The sequence below is a fragment of the Perna viridis genome, chromosome 7, assembly GCF_037379345.1.
Source record: "Perna viridis isolate PV_CMFRI_1.1 ecotype Kerala chromosome 7, ASM3737934v1, whole genome shotgun sequence".
Classification (NCBI taxonomy): domain Eukaryota; kingdom Metazoa; phylum Mollusca; class Bivalvia; order Mytilida; family Mytilidae; genus Perna; species Perna viridis.
Genome location: NC_142451.1, coordinates 10502534 through 10513650, shown reverse-complemented (window position 1 = coordinate 10513650; position 11117 = coordinate 10502534). Strand labels below are relative to the sequence as shown.

At 33.1% G+C, this 11117-nt stretch overlaps 1 protein-coding gene across 2 annotated transcripts in view; it reads right to left on the bottom strand.

Annotated features, from left to right (window-relative positions):
* Nucleotides 1-8587: 8587 nt before the first annotated feature.
* LOC148611283 (uncharacterized) overlaps nucleotides 8588-11117 on the bottom strand; it is a 36593-nt gene continuing 34063 nt past the window's right edge. For both annotated transcript variants that reach the window (XM_088591680.1, XM_088591679.1), the window contains exon 12: nucleotides 8588-10702. In XM_088591680.1, the coding sequence (XP_088447806.1) occupies nucleotides 10655-10702 (48 nt within the window). In that variant the 3' untranslated portion in view covers nucleotides 8588-10654. The remainder of the gene's footprint in view (nucleotides 10703-11117) is intronic.

The following is an 11117-nucleotide window of genomic DNA, read 5'->3' as shown; positions in this document are numbered from 1 at the left end:
TTTCAGATATGATAAGGCAGCACACTGAAGTGAGTTATGTTCATTGTTTCCGCAAGTGTGGATGGTTTAAAGCAATTGTCCATGCTGGGTGAGGTTTGACGGCGGGTGGATTTCTTTAAAACAGCTTAAGTCTATTTCATTCGTAATACAAAAAAGCAATTCATTTTGTTCATGTGATTTTATTGCATTTTTGACGATTGATTTCCAAACACGGCATTAACGAAGTCATCTAAGAATTCTAGCAGTTTGTGTTTTGCCAGTATTTCAAAATAAGTCCGCTGCAAAACCAAATGTATTGATATCACGGTCGATGAAACTGAAAAGTCTTAAAACTAAAACTGAATGATATTGAATTTTGTGGTTAATTGCAGATTCGACCGAAAAAAAAAGTTTCTTTTCACAAAGCATTGTCTCAAATGAAAATCATCCTAAGCTCACATTAATCGAGTGAGGTAACGACATAAAAGTATAATTAGACATGTGGTAAACTTGAAGTAAAAGAGTAGAATAAAGTCCAAGTGAACCAAGAACAGGAGATTTAGAAGTATGAATGAGGAGTAAAGACCTCAGGTCATGAGGATTTCTTTTGTAAATGAAACAAAGGCTGAAAAATCTACTATTATTTTTGAGAATTTTACTTATGAATTGACAGAAGCAACGGGGGATCAGTATGTTAGAGTTTCTCCTTGACAACAAATCTCACTTTCGGAGGGCCACTTTTCTAACAAATTATAGGCATTCCAATGGGCACTAATTGTGCACCTCTCCTAACCGATCTGTTTCATTGTACATATGATTCGGGGTGTCTTAAAAGTCTTGTCAACGATAAGAGGTTCAAAGAAGCTATCTAAATTCATTTTACATTTTCCCTTTCTTGTGTAGTACTGTACCAGCTTCCTATGCTTTTAGTGTTTATATTTCTCACATAAGGTATGTTAGAGCTAGTAGCTACTATTCTGAATTCTGTTCGAGCCATTGTTGCCATAGAGAACGTCTCATACATTGCCTAAAAGTTTTATTTCCGATATCCAGATCTTATCAACTCTCCAGAATTTAACGCTACTTCTCCATAAAGCCCATTTGAAGGCCTCATTTCTCCTTTGCTGCGTCTGCAATCGAGCCTTCTTTGTTTTATTTATATTTTGATTATATTTAGTTTCTTTTTGTCTTCTAAATGTGGCTATTTTCACTAATTTGTTCATATCTTCTGTCCTGGTTATATTACTGATTTTACCTACTTTGACCGCGGTGGCAATTTTATACTGCCCAATTATATTGTAAGATACCGAAAATAATGAACCGTAATTGAAGCGGGGTGTTAAGCGCGCTTTAAAACCTAGTTTAATCCACAATTTCAAATCGGAAATGCCTGTACGGAGACAGGACCATTTCCTTGATATTGCGATAGTTAGGCACCGATCTTTTTTATAGCGAGGGGCCTGTTGCTTAATATTTTTTTTTCTGCTCTTCTTAATATTATTTATTTAGTTTTCAATAGCAATCGAATTATAATTTTTTTCAGGAATCTGGCAGGTTTTTTTGGTTTTTTTTGCTGGTCAAATTTACGATAAACAATAAATGTAAAATATATATTATGTGTAAATATCAAAGGAGGGCATATGACAGTAAAGACTCAGATAATCAATTATTGTATTCTTGTTAAGACCAATAAAATTAATTAATAGGTTTACATCCCCTCCCGCTCCTAAAAATGACATTTTTTTTTAAATGGGACGGGAAGTCCACAATCCAATCAGGTCTTTTTTCACTTCAGTTTCTTGTATTTAGACACTATAATATACAAATCTTTCAATTCTTGGATACTAAAATAATAATGTTTCTTCCCTGAAACTGATGTGGCTATGGATTTAGAACATGTCTATACACCAAAAAGATAAAATTAGACCAGAAAATATCTGGTAAGGAGTGAAAAATAAAAAATAAAATCCTCCCAACCACCCCATATTTTTGGTGAAGGTTTAATGAAATTTACTTGGCCTAAACAAGACATGGCATTGTCTGTAGCCAGGAATTGATTAGGAGCTCCTTCTTTTTTTCTAAACCATACAGAGCATCAGAAAGCCTGGGACTCGTGCGGGCCGGGATTAGCTTCCCCTGCGATAGCACGAGAAAGTCTGAGACTCGTGCAGGCCGTAAAGTTTCCCCTGCGATAGCACGAGAAAGTCTGAACTTTTGCAGGGAAGCAGCCCAAGTCACAATCAATTATGCATGGCAAATCTAGAGTCGATAGCCCTTTAGCACCCCAAAATTATCAATTAGGCAAGAAGCAATCTATGAGTAAATTCATGTTTGTATATTATATCTAATTAAAATTCTTGCACACTTATATAGAAAATAAGGGGGACAGGAGACAACCTTGGAGTATTTCTTGTATGTTCATTGAAGGATGGTGAGAGTGTTGAATTGTGGATGACTTGGCATTTGGTGTTTTGTAGGAGTCCTAGGATAATCTTTACAATTTGACAGGGATTCCACAGTGTCTTAGTACCTTCCAAAGTGCATTTCTATGCTAAGGCCTTCTTGAAGTCCCCGAAGTTTATGTAGAGGCTGATTGCCATTCAATTTGGTCAATACATGATCGACCTCATCAGAATCTGGAGAGTACCTCAATCAATCAATCGAGATGTTGAAGGTTATTTTTTTGTTGATCATCAAGACCTCAGGTGGAAATTTGGTTCGGTTCTGGGGCTTTTCCAGTCCTTATTCGTAGGGCTTTTATGATTTCATCCTTAGACATTAGGCCAGTATCAAATCAAGGTCTTCTCCAAGACGTAGATCAGAAGCATCTGATATATCTTCTCCATTAAAAAGTGGTCGATCTAGGTTTGTTATCACATTGCCATATTTGTCTTTCACTGGTTTGGATGTGTTGGTCTTCCTACCTGTCAGTTGGCGTGTGATGTTTACTCAGTTTGTGTTATTTCTGCATTCTTTGCTTTTGAAGCGAGCTCGTTGATGTAGGTTCTTTTATCCTGTCTGTTCCTTTCTCTTTACTTCTTTCCTAATGCTTATATGTTCGCTCGTCAACCATCTTGTCTTGACCTGGTCGAGTTATATCTTAACAGACCTACGCTTCTCAGTTGTCTCGATTGTATTGTCAGATAACCATGGCTTGTATTCCTTCTTTGAGAATCCAAATTCTTCTTGGCATGTGGTGTTGTATGTGGATTTTACTCTTTTCAATTATTCTACTACTGTGCCTCTTTCTTATGTTATACTTTTGACTTCTAATCTGATCTTGTCTGGTTGCCATGGCTAACTTGATCTTAAATTTAGCCACCACAAGTTGATCGGATGCTATATCAGTACCTCGATAAGAACAGCTGTCATTTTCTTTCTCCATCTCCTGGCGACTGTAATATGGTCTATCTGGTTTCTAGTTTTCATCTCTGGAGACACAAAGTGTTTGTTTTGTTTATATCATTGTGGGGGAGTTGGAATGTCGTACCTCCTATCACCAGATCGTTCTGGGAGAAAAAAAATACATTCTGAGTTCTCCATTTTCGTTGATGTTACCAATTCACTCCTTCTCCGTGATCAGTTCTCTCCATGTGTAATCTTTTCAAACTTTGGCATTCATGTCACCCATTACAATCAAGATGCCCCAAGTGTTATTCAATCTTTGGTAGCTTGGAGCTGGTTGTAAAACTCTTCTTTGTCTTCTGCCTCTGCTGCGTAGGTAGGAGCGTAACATTGAATGACTGCTACTTTTTGTATCTCTGACATAAATCTTGCCGCGATAAATCTTCCACTCACAGGATTACATTCAATGAAATTAATGATGATTTGGCCTTCATGTTGAGTGAGATTTCTACTCCATATTGATCCACGTTTTGTGGTCCAGAGTACAGTAGAGTTTGCCCTGAATATAGTATGACCGCTCCAGATGATGTCCATCTAACTTCGTCCCAAAATATCAAGTTGTAGCGCTCCATTTCTATTGCAGCCTGGGCAGCTTTTCCGGTTTCGTATAATGTTTCCACGCTCCAGCTTGCAATCATTGAGGCAGTCTTAAGGGAGAAAATTTTCATCGGCGGATGAAAATTATAGTTAAGTGAAACCGAATGTATTTTGTAATACATATACACATATCACAAGTACTGGTATATTTCAGGAATGTTGCATTGGTTTCAAATCACATAGTTAAAATATTAATTAGTTTCTCGTAATAAAATGTATTATGTAAAAGATGCATATATAAAGAACGGAATTTACATGTGATGATTTTATCTTCAACAGATAAAAAGTGCTATGGAGTGAGATAGTATTTTGTTACAAATGTTAATAGCTTTTTATTTTTTATTGACTTTTAAGTCTGAGAGCACACTCTCTGCTAGTAGGCAGCATAAGCTGTATATTTTGCAGTCGAGTAACTTTTTAATGAACTAAAATTTTTGAGGTTGTGCATTTGGCACATTGGACAACTATTAAGTCTTAAGTGTCGTAAGGTTTCATCCTATTCCATTTGGATTTAATTACACTTTCTCTAAGAAATTTACTGAGGACTTAAATAATGTACAAATAAATTTTAGTAGTTCAGGTTCTTACAAGCAATGTTAAATAACATTTGAAGTTGATCAAAAGACCCATTAAAGACATTAAAGCCATCATCTCGGAGCTATTTATGTTGTGCTTGTTTGGGAACTTTTCAACCAAAAAGTTAACAAGTTCTTACACTTGTATGTCACATATGTCAGGGCAAGGGACTGTCCTCATTGCACATCGCATGAAGAACTAATTCTAATAGAATGTATGATATTAGAAGTAAGTTATCATTACTCAAAACTATAGCATAGTCTTCTTTTTTCATTTCAAAGTGAACGTATGCAGCCGCCTTAATTAGTTCATTACTGAACATGCTTGTATACATGCGTACATCCAAGTTCCTTGGTCTTTAACTATAGGTAGCAAAAAATAGTCAAGAAGTCTACGCACTTTCCCCAATGGGGAATAATCGGACGGCATGGTTTTCTCATCTTTTCTCTATTGGAGATAAAATCTAAATTGGTTATAATGTTTAGTTGTAGTTCGTATTTTTTTTTTTTTTTTTTGGTCAACATACTAATAGTTTGTTTAACAAACTGGATTAATATAATACAAAAGTCTTTAGATATTGATATCCATTTAGTTGCTCATATAACATTATCAATTTTTTGACTATAAACCGTAAAATGCTAATATTAAAGACATTTGTGACATACTTCTTCATACATAATGTAACATGTTGAATGGCAGTTTATGGTACATTCACTATATGTACATGAGATTCCTCTCCTTTCCTTTTCTTTTTTTTTTTTTTATTTTTTTTCTACCTTAACTTTTTTTAATGAAAAACAGAATACAACATCATTTTTTTTTCACCATTAAAGCAACTTCATTTATTTTTTTCTTGCCACAACAAAAATATTTTTTCTATTTTTCTTCAAAAAGATTTTTTTTTCAAAAACATCCCAGCCCCCCCCCCCTTTCAATATAAAAATGGTCAGTGCCTTATATAGACTATCCTTTTGACTACAATTGCTTAGAGCTTATCAATTCGGTGATTTAAATATTGCCCTACAATTCTTTCCATATGTTATCAATTGAATTTTCGAATGAATCTACATCTAAGTATAGGTTTTTTTCATAACTTTTAAAAATTCAATGTTTATTAATAAAAGGTTCTGAATGTGATTTTCCCTTGAAAGTCCAAAAAGAACTTTAAGCTGAATGATATTTGCCTCTACATTGGAATTAGTCAAAGAAATAATATACATATACATATTATAATTCATGACTTATATAAAGATTGAAAATTGTTTAAGACTAGTGAATGTTTTGATTCCTTTTGTGGAAAAAATAACTGAATTAAATTTCCTTTATGGTGTTTTCTTGTAAATGTGACAATGTTTTGTATTTTCAATAAAACGAGCGACATAAAAGCATCCCGATTATTTCATTTCCCAAGTTTTCCTGGCATATGATGAATCCAAAGCCGAATTTATCTTTACCAAGCTTTTGACCACACCTAGAATTTTAGGCGAAGAGAACGAACCTGCATACAGATGCAAAGCGAGATAACTCAAACCACATTAAATAATTATCTTTCACCAAGAGCTTTTAAACAAAAACAAAAACAATCACTATCTTTTCAGGGTGTAGCATAAACCGTATTTTTTCAATGCACCTCAATTGATCCTGAAAAATGTTTAATCAGTTGTCTTTAAATTCGGGTGGTTGTAATAATCACTCTTAATCATGCTTATTTAATTTGTCAATCCTCATATTACTACCTATTTAAACATTCCATAAAAACAGCTACACTACACATAAAATAATTGAAAAAAAATCCTTTTCCCATTGAAACTATTGGAGAGTTCGCCAATCTTATTAGTGATGTCATATTCACTAATTAGCATATCTTTAAATGTCAAGGTGGTTGCTAAATAAACAATTGACAATTTCATGATTAGAATCCCAATATTCAAAACTTTTATAACTTTGTTATTTTATATCCTATTCTGGTTTTATAAAATGTTTCATTTTGATAAAATTATTCATACTTTGTGTGTGTATTATCATTAAACAATCCTAGTGTATTATTTTGGTTATTTAATGTTCTTTGTTGTGTGTGTCCAGCTGTTTTCCATGTCTGGGTTTTGTCCCTGGATTACATTCTTTTGATTTCCGCTAAAATCTTGGTTCCCTTGATTACTCTTTTACTTGAAAAATAAATTTGAAATGATATTTATATGTAAACCTCAGTCTATTTTATTTAATAAAATTGTTTTTGAAATTTTACGCTCATAGTCGAATTGCCGAATATTTATTTAAAAGTTACATGGATAAAAAGAGTTCTATTGGCAGTGTAGGAACCAAATGAATTTTTTCAATTATATTTAAAATAAAAAAGTTGTGATGATTTAAAGTTGATGTCCCATACCACTCCAAGAATGTTTTGCTAACCGTAACCAAATCAGGTACATGTAAATTGTAACATCGCAAAGGACTCTCCTATTTGACAGTTCATCCGTAACTCTAGATCTACAACTGTGCAAAATTATTTCATCAACACGGATAAAAAGCGTGCGAATCAAATCTGTATTCTCTTTTTAAAACTCAATTAATCATCCAAGAGTGCCAGTATTTTTTTTCCATAAAAAGGTAACGCTTCAATGTATCAATCGCATACCAACAGATCATCTATTGGTTTAATCCCGGTTTGCAGAGGCGTAGCTAGGCCTGTTTTAGTTGTACGCAAAATTACGGCGAGGGGTCTTGGGGGGGGGGTTGCTCAAGGCCCCCAGTGAGTCCGGCAAGGCAAAGCCCTGAGGGAAACTCCTGAATTTTAACAATTATGGCCAGTTTTTCAGAGCCTATACTACGTTCATAGTATGCACATGTGATAAATAACCTTTATTTCATCTTTAAAATATGTGTTTTTATTTTTGTTACTTTTTCCGAAAGTACGCAACTGCGTATTTGCTTATAGGCAGCTACGCCCCTGGTTTACCTACTTTTAATTACACCAATTATCAATATTAAATAAACAAAAAAGACAGAGTTTACTGACCGTAAGATTGTATAGTCTGTTCCAAATATATAGGTTCTATTAAGCAATCCAAGAAAGATAACTCCAATAGAAAAACTTTAAACTTCGCATATTCTTATTCCAGAACGAGAAATCAAGGGAACCATGATTCACAAGGTGATCAAATATAAATAATTCCAGGATAACAACAGACAAGGAAAATAGAAACGCATAACAAATAACATGAAATAACATACGTAGCACGTATATAGAAACCAAATTAAATGAGCCGACTAACTCCACTAAACAGTGATTTCATCCCATGTGTAAATTATTTCTTACAAGTACTTCACAGGTGAGTATTAATTTTGTTACAATGATGAATTATATGTTACAAGTCATTTTCCCCTTGTGTGTATTATTTCTGTTACAAGTGGTTTTTGGGGTTTTTTTTTCAAGTGTAGAAATCTTTTAATTCGTTTTAATGTACAACAATTATCATTTCTAAAGTATATATGTACAAATTACTTTCTTTTCAGAAGTAAATTGTTGAAATACTTGAACACAGATAACTTTCTGATAATCCTGGTTCTATTCCTTACACAAATGTGATAAAATATACTTGCTAATAACTGGACAAGGGGGCAATTTTTTTTCAAGCAGTTGCATAAGTTGCATTGATGATTCAACAGGTGTATGTTCATATTGTAATGCAATTTCTAATGGTAATAATCAAAACTAAGTTTGTTTAATTGTTATACAACATGGGTCATTTGTTTTGCTCTGGTTATACCACTTTGAAACTTAAAGGGTTAATGCTGATTGTTTGATGAGAAAACTTGATGTTGGGTTTGATTTTCTTCTCTTTTGACTCTAAAATTGCCTAGATAAGATCGGACATTGTGCAATCTTGAATTTTCCACAATTAAAATTAAAATAAGGAAAACCTTGGCCTTACCCTAAAAAAAATCCAGCATTAGTTTTTGCTGAAAATTTTTGACATTATTTTTTTTTATTAATAGCTTTCTGAACTATATACAGAAAATTCGCATATTCAGTTTATTTTGACTACTATTCTTTGCTTTTCTATTTAAATATATGTTAGAGTGCCCAACTCTTGAAACAGTTTACTACATGTACAGAAAAATATACATACTGTATTTGGAAATTTGAACAGCCCATAATATAAAATACTAGTACATAGTGATCACGATTGAGGATTTCTGTTGGTCTGTATGTTTGTCTGTCCATGCACCCACTGACCCATCATTAACTCTTCCAAAATCCCTAAATGTTTTGTTTTTTATATAAAACTTTCAGGGCAAGATATTATTGGGTACTGATATTTTGATTTTTTACCTGAATGAATTTGTGAGTTATATTCCCTAAAGATGGACTTTAGCATTGACTTGGTTAAATGTCAATTTTACTCATTTTATTTCTATTACTTCTCCTAAACAGATTGATGAATTATCATGAAACTTTCAGGGGATGATAAATAGGTAATGTCACCATGCACATGGTGTTTTCTATTTTAATATAAATTAAGGACCTAACCATTTTGTCAAGGATTCTAACCACAAGTAAGACCAATTTCAAAAATAGATCAAATGTTTGAAATTTTCATTTGAATTGGTAAAAAAAAAACCTTTTTGTTCTAAAAATGTGAAATTGTGAAAAAAAAATTAGATGGAGGAATAGTACAAAAATCAGCAACAAAAGTCATTGAAAATTGAAATTTGACATTTTTCCTCTAAATTGAACACTTTGAGTCTACAATTTCCAAAGAGGCACCATTGCAATCATTACAATGTATTGGACTATGCGTTTTGAAATATAACACAAATACATCATCTATTAGGGCAAGAGAGTTGGTAATATGTGTATCTTTTTGATGAAAAAAATTAAACACAGAAACATAAAACCTTAAGGAGCTTATTAAGACACAATTGTAATGTATTCGTTGTTTGTAGCTAGCCCAATTGAACAATGTAGTATTTCATTGTTAGATAAAAGGTTATTTGTGCAAGCCTGACCTTTGAATATTTTTATTTTGTTATGTTTTTGGTTTAAGTTTTATCATCATAATGTCATTGCTCAGTGTCATTATTAATTAGATTCAATTTGTCATAGGACAATCCCAGTGTTTCCCAATCAGCCAAATATAATATTGATTCCTGAAGTATTTAAATGACTAATTTTAGCATTAACTCCTGAATACTAAATACCAATAAAGTTGACCCATGTCCTTTGTGGTTTATATTTTCATAACCTTTATTTTGCCAGTCACACATATAGATAGTAAGAGTACTCATATTCATCCCTTATAAATCAATTGATCTAAATGCTTTTTTAGAGAATGGTTATTTGATAGTGCATCTTCTTATCTGATTGTCATCAAAATGCTTTTAGGTTTTCATATAAGATTAGATGAAATTTCTATAGTTTTTTTACAAACATGACAAATGGAAGCTAGTGTATCCTTTTGTGGGGGGTATGCTGACAGTAATTCCTGTTTAATTTGGTACATGACCAACAAAAATACTTTAATTGCTATGTAAGTTTTATTCATGAGGTAGAAACTTCCTAAACTGATAACAATGAAGAAACTTTCAATAACATTAATTATCAATTGAGCATTGATGAAATAATATCACACAAGAATAAGGCCAATCAAATCAAGTTTTTGTTCTTTCAGACATTTAAGATATAATAGTGTCCTAGCAACCAATATGTTTTTTTTCTAATTTGTCAAGATTTGTGTGAAAATTAAAAGTTATGGTAAAGTAAGCACAATTTTTCTTCAAAATATATGTTTTCAATAATATTTCAAAAGAAATATTTCAACCAGAAGAGGAAAAACTCTTTGAATTAAAATGGAAGTTGTAATGATAAAAAGAATGGACTCAGAAAAAAAAAAAGTTTTGTTCGTTTTCAAGTGCAAAAGATTCCAAAGAACGAAAAATTTATTTGGAGTGGCCTTGAGTGATACAAAAACATCATGGTCATTATTCACATAATTAACATATCTGTGCCTTCTTAATGGACAAGTCAATCCATGTGGACATGAGATCTAGAAATATGTGAGTTGATTTACTCTACAGTTAGTATAGTTCTTCATATTTATTTTGTCCCCAGTTCGTCTTCATTGATAGGCTTTTCATGATACATCTGCAACAAACAACCATTCTTGTTATCACTAAAGCCAGGGCGGATCCAGGATTTTGATTGGGGTGGGGGGGGGGAGGTGCACAGTTATTTTGAGGTTGAATTTTTGAAATATCCTTCTAGAGTGGGTGCAATGTAGATATCTCTTGAGGTAAAACTAGCGAGAAATTAAAGTTTCAATCTAAAACCGCCTTAATCTACCCCTGACAACCCATGCTTGGCAAATTTGTTTTGGGGGAGGGGGGCAAGGGGCACATCCGCCACGCCCTCGCCTGAATCTGCCCCAGAACTTAAGGTTCAAAAGAATCTGATTTGCTCATCTGGTGAAAAAACTCTTCTTTAGCCTTTCAAAAGCAACAACTCAAATAAAGAGCTGCTATTTAACCAGGATCCTTCAAGTTTTTTTTATATGGATTGT